Source organism: Aphidius gifuensis, linkage group LG3 (genome assembly GCF_014905175.1).
Source record: "Aphidius gifuensis isolate YNYX2018 linkage group LG3, ASM1490517v1, whole genome shotgun sequence".
Lineage (NCBI taxonomy): Eukaryota > Metazoa > Arthropoda > Insecta > Hymenoptera > Braconidae > Aphidius > Aphidius gifuensis.
In genome coordinates, this window is record NC_057790.1 from 26,934,251 (window position 1) to 26,956,754 (window position 22,504).

The 22,504-nt window shown below is 23.9% G+C and overlaps 5 protein-coding genes across 17 annotated transcripts; 2 read left to right on the forward strand and 3 right to left on the reverse strand.

The window, feature by feature from the left end:
• On the reverse strand, positions 1-2,612 carry LOC122853402. Of its 3 annotated transcripts, none has more exons than XM_044153857.1 (4): positions 1,788-1,902; positions 1,467-1,662; positions 946-1,379; positions 1-856 (listed from the first exon to the last, which is right to left on the reverse strand). In XM_044153857.1, exons 1-4 carry the CDS (start codon positions 1,851-1,853, stop codon positions 455-457), a joined length of 1,098 nt encoding a protein of 365 aa, XP_044009792.1. In that variant the 5' UTR covers positions 1,854-1,902; the 3' UTR covers positions 1-454. The 3 variants fall into 3 exon arrangements, with proteins under 3 accessions (XP_044009792.1, XP_044009793.1, XP_044009794.1); XM_044153858.1 differs by lacking the exon at positions 1,788-1,902 and adding an exon at positions 2,582-2,612 and having other exon boundaries at positions 215-856; XM_044153859.1 differs by lacking the exon at positions 1,788-1,902 and adding an exon at positions 2,336-2,375 and having other exon boundaries at positions 215-856.
• LOC122853399 (sorting nexin-18) lies at positions 2,340-5,088 on the forward strand. The gene is made up of 3 exons (XM_044153845.1): positions 2,340-2,692; positions 2,816-3,019; positions 3,083-5,088. The coding sequence occupies exons 2-3, from the start codon at positions 3,005-3,007 to the stop codon at positions 4,724-4,726; spliced, it is 1,659 nt and encodes a 552-aa protein (XP_044009780.1). The 5' UTR covers positions 2,340-2,692; positions 2,816-3,004; the 3' UTR covers positions 4,727-5,088.
• A 54-nt stretch (positions 5,089-5,142) lies between these two features.
• LOC122853400 (calcium/calmodulin-dependent protein kinase type 1) lies at positions 5,143-13,782 on the reverse strand. Of its 10 annotated transcripts, none has more exons than XM_044153851.1 (10): positions 13,382-13,782; positions 12,240-12,576; positions 11,719-11,853; positions 10,621-10,692; positions 9,610-9,684; positions 9,283-9,545; positions 8,289-8,429; positions 7,667-7,793; positions 6,989-7,076; positions 5,143-6,890 (listed from the first exon to the last, which is right to left on the reverse strand). In XM_044153851.1, the coding sequence occupies exons 2-10, from the start codon at positions 12,347-12,349 to the stop codon at positions 6,621-6,623; spliced, it is 1,281 nt and encodes a 426-aa protein (XP_044009786.1). In that variant the 5' UTR covers positions 12,350-12,576; positions 13,382-13,782; the 3' UTR covers positions 5,143-6,620. The 10 variants fall into 10 exon arrangements, with proteins under 10 accessions (XP_044009786.1, XP_044009782.1, XP_044009787.1 ...); XM_044153847.1 differs by having other exon boundaries at positions 5,143-6,929; positions 7,039-7,076; positions 13,382-13,659; XM_044153852.1 differs by lacking the exon at positions 13,382-13,782 and adding an exon at positions 13,170-13,332.
• A 1,934-nt stretch (positions 13,783-15,716) lies between these two features.
• LOC122851133 (probable ATP-dependent RNA helicase DDX49) lies at positions 15,717-17,631 on the reverse strand. The gene is made up of 6 exons (XM_044150183.1): positions 17,389-17,631; positions 17,124-17,317; positions 16,537-17,060; positions 16,102-16,457; positions 15,808-16,017; positions 15,717-15,745 (listed from the first exon to the last, which is right to left on the reverse strand). The coding sequence occupies exons 1-6, from the start codon at positions 17,462-17,464 to the stop codon at positions 15,717-15,719; spliced, it is 1,389 nt and encodes a 462-aa protein (XP_044006118.1). The 5' UTR covers positions 17,465-17,631.
• Positions 17,632-17,865: 234 nt separating this feature from the next.
• On the forward strand, positions 17,866-22,343 carry LOC122853403 (lysine-specific demethylase 7B-like). 2 transcript variants are annotated; one of them, XM_044153860.1, is made up of 9 exons: positions 17,866-18,051; positions 18,335-18,420; positions 18,492-18,833; positions 18,913-20,365; positions 20,447-20,488; positions 21,375-21,568; positions 21,650-21,855; positions 21,934-22,144; positions 22,243-22,343. In XM_044153860.1, exons 1-9 carry the CDS (start codon positions 17,954-17,956, stop codon positions 22,320-22,322), a joined length of 2,712 nt encoding a protein of 903 aa, XP_044009795.1. In that variant the 5' UTR covers positions 17,866-17,953; the 3' UTR covers positions 22,323-22,343. The 2 variants fall into 2 exon arrangements, with proteins under 2 accessions (XP_044009795.1, XP_044009797.1); XM_044153862.1 differs by having other exon boundaries at positions 21,384-21,568.
• The last annotated feature ends 161 nt before the right edge of the window (positions 22,344-22,504 follow it).

The following is a 22,504-nucleotide window of genomic DNA, read 5'->3' on the forward strand; positions in this document are numbered from 1 at the left end:
TTCCCATAAGTAAATTTTTAAATAAAAACATTATTTATTATTTTTTAATAAATTATTATTACATAAATTATTGATTAAACTAGTAGTAATTTTCAATTTCTTTTTATATTATGACAAGTCATCAATTTTTTTTTTTACAAGCAAAAATAAAGTACTTTAATGACTTATTCCAAAAATATAATTAATTGATTAGTCTTTAGATACAAGCATCAATTTAACATCATGTAATTCCAATAATGATTTGAAAATACCATAACAATCTTTAAAAGAAACAAATACCTATACTTTCTTTTCATGAAATTTAGTTAATTTAGATATAATTCTTCGACAACTTTAATAGTAACAATTGTATTTTTAATTGTTAAAAATATAAGATTTGGTAGATTTTCAAAAGCTTTAATCACTGATCTATTAGAAATTTCAGTTCTATCAATTTTTCATCATTAAATGAATATTAACTCGATTGATCAATGATAAGTTCATTTTCTTCATCTGGTGTATCTACACCAAGACTGAACCATTCTAGCTGACTTAAACTTTTAACTGCACTAATTCCATCATTAGTTATCTCCCTTCCAAGTATACGTAAATGTTTTAATTTCTTTGAATTTTCACAAAGATTAATTAAAAATTCATCTGTTATACCCCAATTCCATGTAACATCTAATGTTTCAAGATTTTTTAAATTCCCAATTGTAGTCATATCGGTTTTTTCATAATTCGATGAATAATTATCTCGTGGAAATAATTCTAGAACATTTAAACTTTCAATTTCACCTATCGACTTGACTAATGATGGACTCAATTGAAAACCATATACATGTAAACGTTCCAAAGTGATTAATATAGGAAATACCTGAAAATTAAATAATTTATTAAAAATTAAATTTGTTTATTCCACCCAAACATGTGTAATAATATTTATTAAAATTCAATTGAACTTACTAAACTCAATTTATCTGGTAAGAAAACTTCTTCTTTAGATTCACATTCAAGATGTAAATCTTTCAAGGTTTCAGCAATTTTTTTTAATGAACTGACCCAAGTTAGTGGTAGAGTTAAAATTCCACAGTCCAATGTAATTATCAACCTTTCAAGTTTATGCATATGAGAAAATACATTTTTAAAATCTTCATCTTCTATTTCTATAAATTTTACAACAAGTTCCTTGAGATTTGTACAATTAACATTAATCAATGACAGTATTTCAGAATAAGGATATTTTTGTATATTTAAATACGTTAAATTGTGACCACAACAACGAAATACACATTTTATATCATTTAATTTTGTATCATCATTATCTGTTGGTGATACAGCCTCAAAATCATATTTAGTAAAACAAGAAAGAACAAGTTGATTATCTTTTTGTTGACATACTGAAAAATTAATTAAATATTTTAAAATTAATACAAATATTTTTCATGATTTATCATTTAAAATTATACTGTTTTTATTTTTCTTACTTTCTTTCAGGTGTGGTCGTTCGTGGAACATAGAATTCAATTTAATCATAAGTTTTTTATGATATTTTTCTAATATTTTATCTCTTTTCGTCAGGCGAGGTTCCAACAAGTATTCTTGAACAATTTTCTCAGTATCTTCAATCATACGTTTTGTTATTACTGCATGTAGATTTACTCTACTTAAAAATGAGGTTACCTATATCAAAAAAAAAAAAATTAATTCAATTAACAATAAACAATTACATGAGCTAAAAAGCTTTGCAATTAATCAACTATAATTCACTTGTTATCTTGATGTAATATAATTAATTTTAAACTTACTCCTTCCTGCATATTTAAAATGCTTTTTCTTAAATCCTCTACAAGGTCATAATCATCAAGAACCATTTTTTCGAGTTAATTTTATTTAAATAATTAATAAATTATTATAAGCTTGCAAATAAATTCAAACAATTTAATGAAATAAAGATAAATTGATTAAGCTCTGTAATGTTTGTTGTTTTTTTTTCAACACATGTGGATCCAATAACTGACATTTAACCTCACTAAATTTTGCTCAATTGACTTCTGTTAAATATAATGTCTAGTGAAGTCTATGAAGTAATTGTGTAAAGGTTTGTTCAATAAAATTCACCAAGTGTCACCTGCCACGTGGTGTAAGTACCCTTGTATTTTTTTAAAAACGTTTTTTGCTTAATTTTTGCTCTGAATTTTACGACATGTGTACAAGTCTACAGCATTCAACAAAATACAACGTGTGTCTCTGTGTCTGTGTGTTGTCCGTGTCCGTCGAGTGTCGCTTTCATCAAAGCCAGCCAGCTGTCTAACAAATACATGATAAATTCCCTGTATGTGTATACATGAATTACCTACACAAATATAAATTGCTCGTGCCGACGTCGCCGCCTTTGTTGGCTCCAAAAAAAAAAAAAAAGAAAAAAAACAACCAAAAATTAACAATAATACAAAAAACAGCAACAAATAACAATAAAAAAAACAATCAACAATGGTTTTCTAATTTTAAACAATATACTTGTCACGTTAATAATTATAAACAAATGTTTTTATTATAAACATTAAATAGAAAAAAATAAAAAAACACTCAAGCTATTTACTCCAAATAAGTGACAGCTCTAGACAGCTCAGTACATTCAACTGGTACATGAAATTAATTATAGATGAATGTATTTTTTTATTGATACTAAATAATAATAATACTACACAATGTAAGTATTCACATGATACATAATTAAAATATATTTATTTATTAAAATTACATCAATTAAAATACACTAATTAATCATCAAAATATTTAATTAATTTATTTACATGTATTATCATTAAAACAGAACAAATGGTGTGTAAAAAATATCAATTGATATTAAAAAAAAATTGATGATAATAATTAAAACAGAAGCCACAAAATAGTTGACTCATATCATTGGAATTAATTATTATTATTATATCAAATAATCGTCATAGTATATTTTTTATTTTGAATATCATTGCTGCTACGTCGATAAATTAAAAAAAAGAAAATGGAAGGACAACAGGTAATATTGAAAATAAAACATTTAAAATTAAATGATAATTAATTATGCTGTGTTTTTTAATAGGTAACAGCTGTTTATGATTTTTCTGGTGAGCCAGGAACAGCTGAATTGTCAATAACTGCTGGTGAGATATTGACTGTATCACGTGATAATGTTGGTGATGGTTGGTGTGAAGGTTACAATCAGTCTGGTAGCTCAGGGCTATTTCCAGCTGCGTATGTCCAACTTTGTGATAATCAACAACAAATAAATACAGCAGCAACATCATCAATTGTACATACACAAACAGCAGCAGCAGCAACAGCAACAACATCATCATCAATTGTACAAAGTAGTAGTACTGATTATTGGGATGATGATTGGGATGATGACTCTGAAATTGGACAAACACAAGCATATGTACCAAAAAATTATGCTACAACAATAGCATCAAATACTGGATATAATAATAATAATGATTATTCAGATAATATGTCTGTTGCAAGTCATTCAATAGCACCAGATAGAAATATACCAAATATACCAAAGAAAGATAAAAAATTTTCAACACTAATTAAATCTGGTGAGGATAGTTTTTTACTTGGTGTTAAAACAATAATTGTACCAGATTATGATAAAATATTTATTGAAGAACATGAAGATGGTAGATATTCATGGTTATCAACTGGTGAAAATTATAAATGTGTTGTAACATCACCTAAAAAAGAATCGAAATTAAAAGGTTTAAAAAGTTTTATTGTTTATCAACTAACATCAACATTTAATAATATACAAGTATCACGTAGATATAAACATTTCGATTGGTTACATGATAGATTAGAAGAAAAATATTGTTTTATTGCAATACCACCATTACCAGATAAACAAATATCTGGTAGATATGAAGAACAATTTATTGAACATCGTAGAACACAGCTACAAGAATTTGTTGATTATGTTTGTCGACATCCAGTACTATCAAAAAGTCGTGTTTGGGAACATTTTATAACATGTACTGATGAAAAACGTTGGAAAGCTGGTAAAAGATTAGCTGAAAAAGATGAATTACTTGGTTTTAATTATTTTAATGCTGTACAATGTTCAGATACACAAATTGATGTTATTAAAACTGAAATACAAATTGATACATTTACAAAATTTATAAATGGACTTGATCCAGTTGTTAAAAGTTTCATGGCAATGGCTATGGATCAAGGTAAAAAACATCAAAGTTTATATAAACGTGAGTATCAAAAAATTGGACAATCATTTACATTATTGGGACATGCACTTGAGGGTGATGCATGTAGTAGAAATCAATTGACATTGGCATTGAAACTGACTGGTGATGCTTACAATGACATTGGTAAATTATATGATGAACAACCAAAATATGATTGGGAACCATTGGCACATAAATTTCATATTTATCGTGGTATCATTGGTGCATTTCCAGATATTATTAATATACATAAAAGTGCTGTACAAAAAAAAAAAGATTGTGAACGTTTAGTTACTGAACATAAAATGGAATTACAACAACATCGTGAATTATCAAAACGTACTGATATTATTGCACGTGCATTAATTGCTGAAGAATCATATTTTCAAACTGAAAGAGAAATGCATATTAAACCAATGATGCAAAATCATTTACGTGAACAAATTATTTTTTATCAAAATATTGTTACTAAATTGCAAGAAGCATTGGCAGCATATGATGCATAAACGAAACAAAAATTTACTATAAACATCTTTTTATATAAACAATATATTAACATTTATTTTTCTGTAAAAAAAAAAAATGTCTATTATTTTTTTTAAATGTGCAAGCACACAATACATATACACACTCCAAAAAAAAAAAAAAAAATTTCCAGAATGAGTATTATGATGATGATGATGATGATGATGTCAATTAACATAATGCATAAAAAAAAAATGATGATTTTATAAATGTTTTTATCACTCCTAAAAATTGTATATATAAAAAATATTTTATTACTAATTAATTAACCCACATATACACACACACACATACACATGTAGCAATGATGAATTTTAAAAATAAAAAAAAATTATTATTTTTATTATTATTATATTTATTTAATTTGAACCAAAAAAAAAAAAAAAATTATTGATAATTATTATTGAATATTTATCTGATTTATTATACATTGTTGTTTACACTTTTTTAATTTTATTAATTATTATTTTTTAAATTAACAATGGCCAATGGTCGGACGGACCGCTGAAAAAATTCACATAATTAAATATATATTTTTTGACTCGTTATAATTTGAACAATAATTAAAAAAAAAAAATAAACAATTTTAGATTAAGTTATTAATAAAAATTACATACAATTAATTTGTGTCATATTTGGATTATTTTATAGAAACACAATCATTCTTTCACAACTTGCTTGCTAATATTTTTCTATTTCTGTTTAAATTGATTTTAGATAAAAAAAAAAAAGGAAAATATATCTGGCACTATTTACATAGGCATGTGCAATTTAAAAAAATAATTATATATTATTTAAATAATATTAATAAACAGGAAAAATATTATTTTCATTATTTTCGATTAACAGAATTTATTTAAAAATTTAATGTGCAATATTTTTAAATTATCTTGGCATCAAGTTCATTTTTTTTTCTTTCATGTTTGTAATTATAGTAATTATAGTAATGACTATTTATAAGTATAGTGCATTGTACATACAATTTTTCATATAAATATCAGCATAAAATATTTTAAGTAATTATACGAAGCACAAATAATCAATTTTATTTTGTCTGATCAACATTTCATCGACAAACTTTATTAATATATATTTTTTTTTTTTCTTGTTTTATCAACAAGCATATGCTTTTGCATAATAAACCCAAATTGGGACATGATAATTATCATAAATTACATTACTATATACCCTTTAATAGTTTTTTTAATTTTTTTTTTTTTAAATTTTATATTTTAAAGTTTTTTTTTGCATTTTTTTTCTCTGTTTTATTTACCACATTTTAATTGTTTCAAAAAATATCTTAAATTTACTGGTGAGCTGTTATTTATCAGTTTCATTTTTTTTTTCATTTTTTTACATTATCATATCATTCACTTGGAAACAAACTAAAAATTGATCCAAAAATATCAGTAACTCTACTCTTACTATTTAAAAAAAAAGAAAAAAAGTTTTCGTATTTTTTCATGAATAACGAAAAATAAAAATATAAATTATTTTATAATTACAGAGATATGTCGTTGTATTGTTCGTAATATTGAATCTAAGGGAATGTTGATGAACAATAAACAATTTAAACGAAAAAATAAAGATAAAAAAAAAAAATAATTAATATCAATTTTATATAGAGAGAAAATACACAGTATATATATTATAATATAATTAAAAATGAGATTCACGATTTTTTGTGTTTATGTTGTTTTCTAACTGGATAGCCAGTATTATTTTTACGAAATAATAACGTTGATAGTGCAGTACGTGTATTATCCCAAGGAAGCTTAAAACGCTTGTGACGAAAGTACATTTGTGATGAGCAAGAAGCATTAGGTATATTATTATTATTATTTGTTACAACTGTTGAAGGTTCAAGTATTTTTTTCAATTGCAGTTGTTTGGATTCGATGACCGATGGCGATTGTTTTGTTGCTGTTGTTGTTGTTGTTGTTGTTGTTGTTGTTGTTGTTGCGACTGCGATGCCATTTGGCTGCCTGTAGAGGGGTGGCCTGATGTTCCTAGTTGTTGCTGTTGCTGTTGTCGTTGTTGATGTTGTTGATGTTGTTGTGACATCTGGCTCGATGGCTGTTGATGACCGCTGTTCAATGCCAATCTCTGCATCTGACGAATCACCGTGGCTGCATGGTAGGCTTGCTGGAACCATGATACAACAGGGAGACTTTCCTATGGTGCCTGTACGAGTAAAGATAGCCGAATATCAGCTCATATGTAATTGTAAATTTAATACTAACCTTCCACCTTGATTTGGCAAAATTCTTTTTAAGTTGTTCCGATACCGTACCATGGATATTTTTATCGCTTGCTGCATTTCCAGATATCCTAAAATTGTTTTTGATTTTTTTCAATAATTTAATTTATAAATTATTTATTTAATTTTAGGGTCGATTGATTATTAATTTTTTTTAAATTAAACATTGGTTAGCTAATTGAATGATTTTGATTTTGAAATTAATTTATTGTTAAATGTTAGAAAAAATCAATAGATAATCATTATTTAATTTTTTTATTTGTCAATTATTTTCAAGTAATTAAAAACATTGATTTTATTTATAATATAAATATAAAATAATTATTTTTAAAATTAAAATGTAAAAATTGTTGTATTATTTTTTTTTTTCTATAAATTTCTTTGTTTTTTTTATGTAAAAAATAAATGATTTAATGAATTTGATTTTTAATTATTGTAAATTAATTCAAACCAATTAATTTAATTATTTTATAATTATTTATAAATATTAAATGTAAAAAAAAAAAAAGTAGAAATTTTAATGTAATAAAATTGTTATATTGTTAATAGGAGAAAAAAATATAATAATAAAATTTTGAATATATAAAAAATATAAATACTTGAATGACTATCAACTCGACCCATTAAAAATATAATAATAAATGCATTATGAATAATTTACCAGGGATGTGCGAGTGCCTGTTTGCAAGTGTATCTCTTCTCAACATTAACGCACATGAGTTTGTGAATAAAATCCTTGGCTGAATCACTTATGTCGTCCCAATAAGGTGAATCGAATTCAAACTCACCTGCAACAATCTGGTTAGCTTTCACTGGGACAAATTTTTTATCGAAGACTTGTGTTGGTCAACTCAAGACACAGTTTATAATTCAATCAACTTAGATATGTCAACATAAACAACCAAAATAAGTATTTTTAAAAAATATATATATAAAAAAAAAAAACCTAAAAAATAAATAATATAACGCAATTTATATACCATATTTATTACTTACAAAAAAAGGCAAATGTTTTATTATTTTTTTTTTTTTACTTAATGCTGCAATTGTTGTTGAGTAATTTAAAAATATATTTTTTGAAAATTAAAACAGTTTAAATAATAATAACAATTTAAATAATAAAAAATTAAAATTTATGTTTGATGTTGTAAATAACCGGTCTAGATATACAAAAAAAAAAAAAGATAATTATTTCAATTTTTTTTTGTTGTTGTATAATTTATTGTGATGATAATGTGTTATGAAATAAAAAAAAAAAAAAATTATTATTAATGATTTATTACCTTTCAAAATCTGGGCAAATAGATTGGCATCATTTTCATCGTAAAAAGGTGGATAGCCACACAAAAGAATGTAGGATATGACACCTATGCTCCAGACATCAACTGCTTTTCCATATGGTCTTTGTGCCAACACTTCAGGGGCTGAAAATAATATTTATCAATAATTATTTTCGTTTTCTTTTCCCCTTTTCTCACATTTATCATTGACGAAAAATGTGACACGAAATATTTATGACATTTCGATTAAATTTATGATAGAAATATATTATAAATGAATAAAATTTTTATTATTTTTTTTCATATAAAAATTAGAATTAGAATTTCTAAATATTCTAAATGATTTTCAATTTTTTATTACTTTTTTTTTTGTATATTAAAAATTAAATTGTGAAATTTCGAAAATTTATTATTTTTATTTCCATTATATTACCAAATTTCAACTAGATTTTATAAATAAAAAATAAAGAAAAATATTAAATATGTAAAATTTATTTAAATTTATATTCGAAAAATTGTTTGAAATATTTTTAACAATTACCCAAAGCTTGTAATTATTTATAAAAAAATTGAAATATTTATTTGATTATTCGCTCTCTACACAAAGCTAAATTAGAAAAATAATAAAATTTTATTATATAATTAAATCACCCACGTCTTTTGGCTACAATACATAAAAAAATAAAAAAACAAAATACGTAAAATTTATTGTTTTTCTTTTTAATTAAATAAGCCAATACTTTCAAAATTTTATAATTAATTTTCAAGGCTACACTTGATACTTGAGTACCTTTCTCGAGCCAACAATAAACTACATAAAATCATGAAAAATTATATTAATTTAATTTGAATTTAATTACCTAAAATTATATATAATATTTTTCAAGGCTTTCAACTTTTAATTTAAATTTAATTGATCTATTTCGAAATAGAAAATAATATCTACAATCTTTAATAATTATTTTTAATAATTGAATCAAATAAATAAATGACCCACCAACATATCCAGGTGTTCCACAAGCAGTTGCCATTATTCCTGAATCTTCCATTTTTGAAAGACCGAAATCACTTATCATTATTTTACTATCTTCATCTGTACTATAATAAAGTAAATTTTCTGGTTTTAAATCACGATGAACAACTCCTTGTTCATGCATATAATCAACAGCTTCTAAAACTTGTCTTATCAATCCTGATGCATCTTTTTCAGTATAAGAACCTTTTTCAACAATTCTATCAAATAATTCACCACCAGTTACTCTGTAAATAAAATTATCACAAAATTAATCATCAAAAAATTAATCAATTATTTTTTTCTACTTACAATTCCATTATCAAATAGACCTTGTGTTTGTCCTCAAATGTCTCCAACAATTGTACAATATTTGGATGTTTCAACCTGCAACAATGATCATCAAATACAATAATTTACAAATTATAAAAATTACTTTTTGTTAATTGTATTTTGAGGCAATAATATTGTGTGTCAATTAATTTATTATAATAATAATAAAATACACAAACAAGCACAGTTGATAATTTAAAATAAATATACAATTATTATAGAAATATATAAAATAATTACATCAAAAAAGAAATAATAAAATATCAAGAGGGAATTAATAATAAAAAAAAAAGTGATAGAAAATAAAAATAGGGATCGTGCAAAGTGCATCAAGACAAAAGCATTATAAATGTCTATTTATTAAAAAAATAAATGCAATTTTATTATATTGCATTAAAGACAGCTGTGGAAAAGGATATTGCATCTCGCACATTATTATTATGTCATTATCATGTCATCGTAACATAATATGTATACTATTATTTACTTAATTAATATCAATTTAAAATTTTATAGGTATATATATCGATAGCTGTTATCAGCAGGTGGTCGAGTGACATTGTTCTTGATATAATGAAAATTTTATTCAACGCATCAAGTGTAAATCGATAATTAATTCAATTTAATAAAAATAAAAATAAATTACCTAAATTTATTTTTATTTTATTCATGTCATTTAAGATGATCAGTGGTTTGAAATTTAAGATGAATTTATTTTATTTATTTATTCCCAAATGATGTTATTATTTTTTATGTAAAAATATATTTAACATAATTTATTTTATGGAATTATTTAAATTTTCAGTTTTTTTTTTTTTTTTGGCTAATTTTATTGTGTGTATAAACAAGTGCTATTTGAATGGAAAAAAAAAATTTTTAAATTGCTGGTTTTTATGAAGATGATCGTGGCAAATTTATGATATTTTTTTTGAATGATAAAAAGGGTGGTATAGGCAGTTGGTTCCCGTGTTAAATTGGGCCCAGACTTACCATCCTCTTTCGCCACTACTATCCGACTTGATGGATCCATCAACACTATGTGGTGTCACTGTTTCACTGAACCTACGAATTAACAATAACACCATACAAAATTACATAAAACAATTTAAATAAAAAATTTTTTAACTTTACTTTTTTTACTCAATTTTATTTTTGTAACAGCGAATGTTATTGACCGAGGGAAAATTGAGATAACATTGATTTAAAAAATAAAATGACAAGTTGTTTTTAATAAATTTAAAAAACAAAAATATATACTCGTGATGTTCAATGAATGAGTGTCTATCAGTGTCACCTATTTTATTTTTAAAAAAATTACAAAATTCATTTTTAATAAATGAATAATCCTTGGTAAATAAATCAGCTCAATTTGCCTTGAAAAAAAAAATACAATAAAAAATAATTTATAAAGTTTTGTTTTTTTGGCCATAACTTGTCAGCTGGCATCTAAAAATAAACATTAATTTGTTGACTCAAAAACATATACCTATATTTGAATAAATGATATATATTTTTTGAATATTATTTGACATAAATATATATTTTTAAATAAACGTTGTAATATGGTTTATAAAATATTTATATATGCGAGACGCGATAAGTACTTGCATTGAGTGGAATATATATATAAAAATAAGCTGCGCGCAATAAGAAGATAATATAAATAAATAAATATAATATAAACATGCAAATATATATACACTCAGCTTCAAGTTGATGTACACTTGAAATTAAGTCATCTAATATTATTAATAGTAATTAATTAAATAGTCAAACGATCATCATCACGTTTGATATATCAAAGAAAAACACGTTTAACAAAAAAATATAAATATTGTTAATTTAAACAAACAAAAGGAATATTAATAACAAAAAAAAATGAAGATCTCAGCAAGCTAATTATTTATAATTATTAATCAACAATATTATTGTTTTTTTTTTTTGTTAATAATTAATTTTAAACAAAAAAAAGACAAAAAAAAAAAGGAAAAAATTAAAGTTTTTTTTACATTTGTTTGTTTGTTTGTTTATAATAAATAAATAAATATATGTTTGTTTATAAATTTGTTATTAACAATTGTGTGTTACCTTCTTAATACTCTTATTTCATTTTCTAATGAATCTTCTTTTCCTTTTAATGCTTTTTTGTCAATAATTTTAACAGCAAACATTTGACCAGGATTTTCTTTACTTTCAGCAAGTCGTACCTCTGAAAATGCTCCTCTAAAAAATAATAATTAATTAATTGAAAAATAATAAACAATATTATTTATAATAATTGATAATTTAAATAATATTTTATTTAATAATATTTTTGATTATAGTTGTGCAATAAACTTGATAAAACTTGTTGAAATAAAAAAATAAAAAAAAAAAAATGAAAAAAAACATTTAAAAGATAAATAAATTGTTTAATTAACAATAAATAAATAATAAATAATTTAAATAATTAAAAAATATAAATGAAATATGAGTTTATTTTATTTTTTTTTTAAAATTGATTTTAATTTTATGACAATATTAAAGACAAACAGCTGTCAGCAATTTAAATAATTAATTACAAAAATTAATATTTAATTAATAAATAAATTTATAAATAATTAACTTACGTTCCCAATAATTCCTTGAGGATATATTTATCATCAACAGATGATGATTTATCATCCTTTCCATCTTTTTTCATTTTTTTATTTGAATCTTTTTTACCAAAAAGTGGCATTTTTAATGTAATTTTATTTTAATCACTTTTAATTAAAATTATATATATTTTTCACCTTGTTTTTTAATTTATTTATCAATTCAAAAATAACAAACAATAATTCACTCAAATATTTGATAAATTGTTGTTTTTTTTTAACCAACACATTTGCCAATAAAAATCATAACAAAATGTTATTATTTTTTCCTCCTTTTTTTGTTATTTTTTCACAATCACATTCAGCCAGCCTGTCAATGATAATAAAAATAAAATATATTTAAAACAATTGTCATAATTTTTCAATAATAATAAAAATAAAAATACATCTACATAAGAACGACAAAGAATATGAAATATATTATATATACAGATACTTATTACTAAATCTTTTTGATGTAAAAAAAAAAATAAAAATATATTATGTACAAGTTGTTCTCTCACTTATTGAGTTTCACAATTTGCATAACGCGTTTAACTTGAATATAATATGTTGGAACCGGCCAATGTATTAATTTACGTAATGTTGAATTAGGAAATATGTTGCTTGATAGATATCCAGAGAGAGAAAAATACAACTCATGTAATTTGACAGAGATAAAATAAATGATAATAAAAAATTTATATTAAAGTTAACATGTTACAAATATTCCTAGACCAATATTAATGCAATTAAAAAAAACATTTAATGATTCATCATCATCATCATCACAATGTTTTTCATTTAAAAACAAATTTCCATTCAATTTTTCGACACACTTGTTAATAAAATAAACAAAAACAATTTACAGTGATAAATCACACCAACATCAAATTATGAATTGAATTGACAATTAAACTATACCACTTTGTGATTTATCAAACACACCAGCAAATAATTCATACCAAATATGTACAAATATACGTCAACATATGTGTAACACACAAAGATTAAAATGAATGAATAAAAATATTATTATTCACTTGATTCAGCATTTGCTTTTCCTCTCTCTCTCTCTCTCTCTATTTTTTTATTTATTTATTTATTATTAATTTTAAATTATTATTATTATTTACTTGTATGTGGATTATCACATTGACAATTGCTGGCACAACACACAATGAAATAAAATTGTCTATTGCTTGTCACTTTTTATGTGTCACTGAATATTTTTATGACAACAGATAATCATGCTTGATGATAACACAATATGTTGATGTCTCAATTTAATTATTTTCTTTTTTTTTTTTAATTTTTTTATTATTTATAATTTTATATTAACAAAACAATATGACTTTGTTCGACCTTGTGTGTACTCTTTCACTTTATCAGTACATACTCCTTTTTTTTTTTTTTTTTTTTACCTAAATGTCCTCTCTCTTTTTTCCTTCCCTTTCCTTGGTTCTGGTTTTTTTTTTATTTTTTTTTTTGATGTAACGGGACTGTGGAATGAGAAACCCTGTGTCATGTACACCAATGTACACATGGGTGCTTGTGGGTGTGTGTAAAAGTGGGGAGAGTGATCAATGATGATGACATGTCATCGAGTTGATATGAATGAATGAATTAATTTGTTTATAATTATTTTTTGTTGATAGCTGGGTTTTAATTTTGGTTTTTTAAATAGTTTTTAATTTATTAGAATTGCTTGAATGGAAATTTAATAATTATAAACAAGTTTTTTATTTATGTATGTTTGAATTTAACCGCCAGCTGGGTTTTTAAAGACGCCATTTTTAAATGGATGTTTATCGGTATTTTAGGTATTTTTTATAACGATAAAAATTCATTTAAAAAAAGCGCAAATAAATACATAAATATTTTACGAACATTAAGAGCAATTTCATGATAATCATATAAGTACTACTTAACTCTAATATTTATGATACAAAAAAAAAAATGTTGTCACATATTTTTATAGGTATTGAATGTAAACTAAATTTGATAGTAAAAAAAGCTCAGTGAATTTTGATGACAAGATATTGATAGACATTTATTCTATCTTTATTTTAAATAAAACAATTTTTTTTTTTTTATTGTTAAAATAATAATAAATTATTAATAAATGAGTTAATAAACAATTTCTCCGTGCTTTCTCCAATTTTTTCCGTCACTTTTACTTTTTTCAAAAATTTTCCGAAAATGATCCGTGGTTGGAGAAATAGCGGAGAAATTTCTTGGACTAGCTGAAATTCACTCCAACTTTTTACCACGGTATATCTCCGAATTTTCTCAACCGCTTTTTTTCTCCAAAAATTCCTAAAAATTTATTCATCATAAAATAGAAAAATATGAAATTAATTTTTAATTTTCAAAATACATTAAATGGGAATTTCGTAAAAAATAAAAAATAACTTAAAATAATGTTTAAAAAATTAAATGTCATTTTATTAATTATTTGTGCGATAAAAATTTTTAAATTTCATATTATCAGTATAATTAAAAATAAAATTATTCAGTTGATTTAAAAATTAAATACACGTGGAAGTTTACAAATTTCTGTATGTCCCATTATTGCAGCAAAACTCATATATTTTTCAAATTGAAGCTTATCTTTATTGACAATAATTATTTTTGTCACATCAGCTGCATTTACAGGCTTAATTTATTTCGATAAGAAATACCTTTATTTGAATTTCAATTTAATATATTTTTTTAAATATAATTTAACCAAATTTTATTAGTCTAAAAAATTAAAAAGTATAGTCACATCTGATTGTTCAACATCATCACAGTTAAATTAAATTTCAAGCAAGTCAATCATAAAAATTGATAACTAAATTTTTTGTATAATTAAAGAAAATTAATTTTACCTTGACACATTTAAATTACAGACATAATACAATATAAAAATGCAAACAATATGGCTAATTGTATTTTTGGTGATTGTGTGTAATGTTAAATATTCACACTCATTTCTTCTTTATGAATATCTGTATGATTTATTTTTTTCTGAAAGTGAAAATTGTTGTAAGCCAGTTTGGGCCATGACAGAAAATATTGATCTTTATAAAATATGCAAAAATGACAAGTGTTTTTATCAAACCTGTGGACTAACTGGAAAAATTAATGGAAGCTATTATCACAAATCGCTGCCAATGAAATGGAGCATCACTGAAAGGAGATTCATCAATGGAAATTTTTATTGTGGTCGTGGCAGTTGTAATTTATCTGGATGTCATTGCGATGGTGGTTGTCAAGTTGATAATCTTCAGCAAGATCCACATATTCATTGTGCAGTGACAAGTGGACGTTCTTCAATACCAGTTTGTTATTATAAAGAAAATCAAGAATAAGCATTTTTATTTTTTAAAAACAATCAAATAATAAATAATATTGTCAATATGAATTTTTGTGATGTAAAAAAAAAATATTCAAATGTTAAAAAAAATTATTTATTTAAAAAAAAAATTATTTCGATAATTTGCATTGGAATATTTCTATTGTTTATTAATTGTCTTTTTTTTAATTTTTTTTTTTGTTTTATTTTCTTCTTCTTCTTCTTTGTCTAAATTATCGTCATTTTTTTCCTTTTTTCTTCTTTTTTTAGATCCAAGAATTTCCTCAATTTCTTCTAAACTTTTTCCCTCTTCAAGTAATTTTTTTCTTTTATATTTTAATTTTTGTTCACCAAAGTTTGACTCTTCAAGTTCAATTTTAGCTTTTCTTTTTTCTAAAGATACTTGTTTAAATATTTTCAATACTTCTTTATCTGTAATTAAAAATAAATCAATATTAATATAAATACTAGATAAAAATATATCAAAAAGAAAAAAAAAACCACATCATTATTTACCATTAACTTCCATTTTTTCAAGTTTTTTTCCAACTATTTGTTCAATAGCACCAACAAGATTAACTTCATCAGGTGCAACTAAACTAATTGCTTGACCAGAACGACCAGCACGTGCTGTTCTACCAACTCTATGAATATATTCTTTAGGTACATTTGGAATAACATGATTAACAACAAGAGCAACAGCTTGAATATCAAGACCTCTTGCTGCAACACCAGTTGCAACTAGAATTTTAACAATATTTGATTTGAATGACGTCAGAGCAGCTGCACGTTCACGTTGTTTTTTCATTCCATGTAGTGCTACATTATCAAATCCAATTTCATTGAGTGTCATTGATATCAACTGACAATTGCTAATCAAAAAAAAAAAAAATAACCAAAATTAATACAACAACAAAGCAATAATTTTAATTTAAAATTAGTTAAACTTACTGGCAGGTGTCTGTAAATATAACAATAGATCCAGTAGTATTTTTATTTCTAAAATTACGTATAACTTGTACCAAGTATCCATCTCTAACTTCACCAGGTGGTATCAAAACACAATACTGGTCAAGTTGTTTAACTGTTGCAAGACTTGTATCATCTTTATCTTCATATTCAAATGCTTCATTTTTAGTTTGTGTTTTTAAAATTTTTAATATATCTGTCATTGTTGCACTAAAAAATAAACTCTGTCTTTTTTTAGGTAAATAATTTGCAATTGTTTTCATTTGTTCATTGTAATCACCACCAAGTAGTCTATCAGCTTCATCAACAACCCAAAACTTAATTCTCATTAGGGTAAATGTATCAGGACCAGATTCAAGACGATCAGCAAGTCTTCCTGGTGTTGCTATGACAATATGTGGACATTTATCAAGTTCTATACTTTGATACATCATATCCATACCACCAATTACCAGGCATGTTTTTAGTACCATTTCTTTACCAAGTATATCAAATTGTTGTTTAATCTTGAGATGAAAAAATAATTAATTAGTATTGTTTTTTTTTAAATTCATAAATTGTTTATTTACCTGTATTGCTAATTCACGTGTTGGTGTCAATATCAGAGCAAAAATACCATATGGATTTTCATCAAACTTTTGTAATATTGGCAAAGCAAATGCTAGGGTTTTTCCACTTCCAGTTTTAGCTGATGCTATGCAATCTTTACCAGCTAATATTTCAGGTATACAATTAATTTGAATTGACGTTGGTTTTGTTATACCTAGTTAATAACAATTAATATTAATATTATTATTATGATTGTTTATTTATTTATTTTATAATTTTGTTTACCTATTTTTGCACATTGTCGAACAAGTGTTTGATTTATTCCTAGATCTTCAAACGAAACAACTTTATCACTTTCCATTTTGTTTGTTTTTTTTTAACAATTGTTTTGGCTATTTGTAGATAATTTATATTAATTTAATTAACCAATTAAATGAATTAACACATGTTTTTTTTAATACACGTGGTGATGAAACATCCAGCCATGTTTTTTTTATTTTTTGTCGAAAAATTTCGAAAGCGAAATGCCAACTTGAGCAACTGAATTATTTTTCGACAAAGAAATTGATTAAAAAATAATTAAACTATATTATAAATAATAATTTAAATAAATTATTATAAAAATAAAAATTATTTATATTTTAATTGTTAATTTATAAATTAAAAAAATTTATTATTTACTTTTGCACATGCGTATTTTTGACAGAGAAAAATTTAATTTTATTTGTGTTGGCTGTCGTGTCATTTGGCATCTAAAAGAAAGAGACAAAATATTATAAAAATATTGTGTTTTGAACTTTTGATAGAGTAATATTATTAAATAAATAAACAATATAAATTGTTTAAAAAAATGGATGATTCAATATCCGATTGTACGTGTGGTCATTCTTATGATAATGAGCAATTTATGATACAATGTGATGTTTGTAAAAAATGGTACCATGGAGTGTAAGTTGACTGAATTTATTTATGTCATTTTTAATAAACAATGTTTATTGATAAACAATAAATTCCTAGTTTGAGTAAAAAAATAACAATTCCAACTGCACAACAATGTCCAATGAGTTATTTAAAATTTTTAATAATAAAAAAAATGTAATTTGAATGTTAAATTACTCCAAAAAATATATCCCAATGTTTTTGTTATGATTAACATAACCTAAAAATGCCTTGACAACACTAATGCCTAATTATTTAATTTTTATAAATTAATAATAATAATTATTTTTAGATGTGTATCTATTAAAGATTACATGTCAACAGACCTTGACAAATATCATTGTCCAAGATGTGAAAGTACCTCTGGTCCATCACAACGTAAGAAATTTCGTATTTAAATTTTAATAATAATACAAGCTAATTGTTAATAAATAAATTAAAATCAACAGAAAAATTTCGTTTAAATTGGCATCGTCATGAATATACCGAATGTGATGCTCATACAAAACCAGTACAAACTGGAACACCAATATTCATTAAGGAATTAAAATCACGTCATTTTACAAATGGTAATGAGATTGTTAAAAATATTAGAGGCCAACAATTAACACTTGAATATTTACAAACAAATGGCTTTGAAACACCAATAATAATTGATGAAAAAGATGGTCTTGATATGACATTACCATCATCAAATTTTAGCGTTTACGATGTTGAAAGTTATATTGGTGGTGATCGTGAAATGGATGTTATTGATGTTGCTAGACAATGCAACATAAGAATGAAACTTCGTATGTATTAAAAATAATAATTGTACAAATACATTTGTATGTAATGAATAATTGAATTTTCATTATTTTTAAATAACAGGTGATTTTGTGGAATACTATAATGATCCATCAAGAAGTAGAATATTTAATGTCATAAGTTTAGAATTTACAAATACAAAATTATCATCACTTGTTGAAGCACCATACATTGCACGTCAACTTGATTGGGTTAATTCAACCTGGCCTTGTGATTTACCAAAAGACAGTGAACTAAAACGTCCAGAAATACAAAAATATTGTCTAATGAGTGTTAAAGATAGCTTTACTGATTTTCATATTGATTTTGGTGGTACATCAGTATGGTATCATGTATTACGTGGTGAAAAAATTTTTTATCTTATTAAACCAACACCTGGAAATTTACAAATGTATCAACAATGGATGAATAGTACAAATCAAAGTGAAACATTTTTTGGTGATCAAGTTGATGTTTGTTATAAAATAACAGTTAAAAATGGTCAAACAATGATGATACCAACTGGCTGGATACATGCTGTGCTAACACCAGTTGATTCACTTGTATTTGGTGGTAATTTTATTCACAGTTTAAATATACCAATGCAAATTAAAATATATGAGCTTGAAAGAAAAATGAAAACACCAGAAAAATTTAAATATCCTGGTTTTGAAACAATGAATTGGTTTGCAGCTAAAAAATTATTAAATGAGTTGAAACAATTAAATAGTGAAGATAAAAAATGTCCAGATTATTTTTTACATGGTGTTAAATCATTGGTGACAATTTTAAAACAATGGAATACTGATAAAGATTATCATACAATACCTAGAGGACAAATACCACTATCAATAAATAGTCAAAAATTATTAAAAGAATTGGGCAAAGAAATACGTCATGCTGATAGATATTTAATGACAATAAATCCACCAAAACCAGAAAGAGAAAGTAAACGTAAAAAGAAAAAACCAATAAATAAAGATTTCATTGATTTTGATACATCAAATAAAATTATTGGTAATGCATTAAAAAGTAAAATAAATAAAGACGTTAAAATTCAAGATGTTACGAAAAAACAACAGCTAAAAACATGTTTAAAATTTAAATTACCAAAATTACCAATTGTTGATAATGGTTCATTAAAAAAAAGTGATAATAAACAAAAAGATCCAATTGAACGTGTTAAAATATTATCTAAAATAAGTAAAAAAAGTCCAACTGTTATTAGATTTAAACTTGGTGATAATGAGGTAGTTAGAAGTACCAATGAAAAAATTGATATTTATGAAAATTTTCATGATGAGCCATCGACAAATGTTGTACAGAAAAAAAGTTCGATTTATGATTTTCATGATGGTAGTAATGACAGTGATCATGGTGGTTTTGTCATTGATGAAACACCAAAACGTAAAAAATCTAAAAATAGTGGACATAAAAAATCTAAAAAAACAGATAATATTGTTTTACATGATGATCCACCTAAAAATGGTATTGAAGAATTATTAAAAGCTTCAGCATATACATTGCCACCAACTGAGTAAGTATTTTATAAATTTATAAATTAAACAATCGATCAATCAATCGACTAGATTATTTATTATAAATGTTTTTTTAACAGAGTTTCAACAATGCTACCACAACCAACCACCACCACCACTAGGTAAGAATAATTTTTCAAATTCATGGTAACTGATATTATAAACCAAAAAAAAAAACCAGAGCAATCTTGACTAATTTCTTTATGAAAATTAACAATGATAATGAGTATTATTAATAAATTTTTTGGGTATGTTATATTGATAAATTGACTTGTCGATCAGTGGCCTTGTTGTGTCAACAGATCGCTCAGTATTAGGTTTAATATTAATTTTCAGAAATAATTATTTAAAGTTAGAAAAAACAAAAAAACAAGCGAAACTTTAAACAAGTATAAAGTTATTATGATAATAATAATACAGAGTTGATATTTTTTATTTATAAATAATTCATACTGACGGATATTTTAAACCAAAAAAAAAAAAAATCGAAAACAATAACGACTGATTAATTTTTTTGTTTATAAAAATAAATATTTTGTAAAATTATTAATTTTTATAAACAAATAATTAACATGTATTTAATCATTTAAAAAATATTCGAAACACCCTGAATAAAATAAATAATTCGATAATTTTATTATTTTATTTTAATAAATTTTACAAATATAATCAAAAAAATTAAAAAAAAAAAAAAAACAGTCAACTTACAAAGAAAAATAATAATTTAATTATTTAACTAAAAAAAAAAAAAAATATTGTCAATGATTTTAATAATATTTATTGATTTTTCAATGACACTCTAATCACCATAATAATTATTAAAAAAAAAAAAAGAAATAGGGAAAAAAATAATGCCAACAATTTACAATGAAAATTCAATAATTAAAATAAATAATAGTATTTTTTGATAGATTAATTATTAATTATTACTTTGGTATATTTTAAGTTTAAAAAATAACAACTTACCATTTGAATTATTTAAATAAAAATGTAAATTAAAACACACAGTTCTGGTAGATCATCACCATCAACAAGAGAAGCCCTAGAAGGAATGTTATCATTTAGTGAACAATGTTACTCAACAGAATCAGTTGATCCTGCTTTATCTCCGTCCAAATTAATTGAGCAAGTAACATATCACGATGATGAGGATGATCAATCAATTGAGAATATCGACAAGGTTCATCAAGACGATGATTTTAGTAAGTAAACAAATTATAAATTAAAAAAATGAATACTCTAAAACAGTGTAGGTATATTTAATTAATTTTTTAAATTAATAGTTTATCCAGCTCTTGATGCTTCTGATGACGATGATGAATATATAATTAAACGTCGTGGAAAAGAAGGAATCGATGAAGCATGGAATCCAACAGCACGAGTTGGTCCACTTTTACCAAAAATAAATAGACCAGCTCGTGAAGGAGTTAAAAAAACATGTGTTGAAAAAGGCCTTGAAGCAGCTGCAGCTAAAAGAGCCAAAATTCCGGTAAAATTATTTACAATCAATTAATAATTACAAACAAATTTACATAAATTCATTATTGTTTTTTTTTTTAATCAATAGGTTGTATTAAAAAGAGCATATAAAAAACAAAAAAAAGATAATATACCAAGTCCATCAAAGCCAATAATTAATAGCATTGTTACTCAACATGAAAAAAGTACATTAACAACAACATCTCCCCTTCAATCATCAACCAGTTTTACTTCAATATTAACAAGTCCAAACCGATTGAAAGATGTCAAAGCTAAACTTGCTGCTCCAGTTCCTATTGGTGAGGCTATTAACTATCATCAATTATTAACATCATCATTTTTCTACTTATTTTCATCCAATTTATCTAATTAATCAATTGTTTTATATAAATTACAGAACGTAAACCACGAAAAGGCATGAAAACAGCTAAACAACGTCTTGGAAAAATTTTAAAACTTCACAAAATGATGCACTGAATATTAACATTTTTTTTTTTTTTAATCAACAATCATTTTAATCATTTTTTTTTTATTAATTTTACATGTAAATATTGTATACACAATTTTTTTTTTTTTTTTAAATTTCGACACGAGTAATTTTAAATATTTTTTACTTTTATTTTTTAATTTTTTTTATCAATTTTGACAACAATGATTTT

Excerpts from the sequence above, each read along its gene's own strand:
- LOC122853402 (XM_044153857.1), bottom strand. The coding sequence starts at position 1,853 with ATGGTTCTTGATGATTATGACCTTGTAGAGGATTTAAGAAAAAGCATT. Across the intron at positions 1,663-1,787 it reads TTTTAAATATGCAGGAAGGA|GTAACCTCATTTTTAAGTAG; the intron begins GTAAGTTTAAAA and ends TTTTTGATATAG. Across the intron at positions 857-945 it reads TACCAGATAAATTGAGTTTA|GTATTTCCTATATTAATCAC; the intron begins GTAAGTTCAATT and ends TTTAATTTTCAG.
- LOC122851133 (XM_044150183.1), bottom strand. The coding sequence starts at position 17,464 with ATGGAAAGTGATAAAGTTGTTTCGTTTGAAGATCTAGGAATAAATCAA. Across the intron at positions 17,318-17,388 it reads TCGACAATGTGCAAAAATAG|GTATAACAAAACCAACGTCA; the intron begins GTAAACAAAATT and ends GTTATTAACTAG. Across the intron at positions 16,458-16,536 it reads ATATTTACAGACACCTGCCA|CAATTGTCAGTTGATATCAA; the intron begins GTAAGTTTAACT and ends TTTTTTGATTAG.
- LOC122853400 (XM_044153847.1), bottom strand. The coding sequence starts at position 12,349 with ATGCCACTTTTTGGTAAAAAAGATTCAAATAAAAAAATGAAAAAAGAT. Across the intron at positions 9,685-10,620 it reads AGTAGTGGCGAAAGAGGATG|GTTGAAACATCCAAATATTG; the intron begins GTAAGTCTGGGC and ends TCATTGTTGCAG. Across the intron at positions 7,794-8,288 it reads ATTTGCCCAGATTTTGAAAG|GTGAGTTTGAATTCGATTCA; the intron begins GTAATAAATCAT and ends AGATTGTTGCAG.
- LOC122853403 (XM_044153860.1), top strand. The coding sequence starts at position 17,954 with ATGGATGATTCAATATCCGATTGTACGTGTGGTCATTCTTATGATAAT. Across the intron at positions 18,834-18,912 it reads CAACATAAGAATGAAACTTC|GTGATTTTGTGGAATACTAT; the intron begins GTATGTATTAAA and ends TTTAAATAACAG. Across the intron at positions 20,489-21,374 it reads CCAACCACCACCACCACTAG|TTCTGGTAGATCATCACCAT; the intron begins GTAAGAATAATT and ends TAAAACACACAG.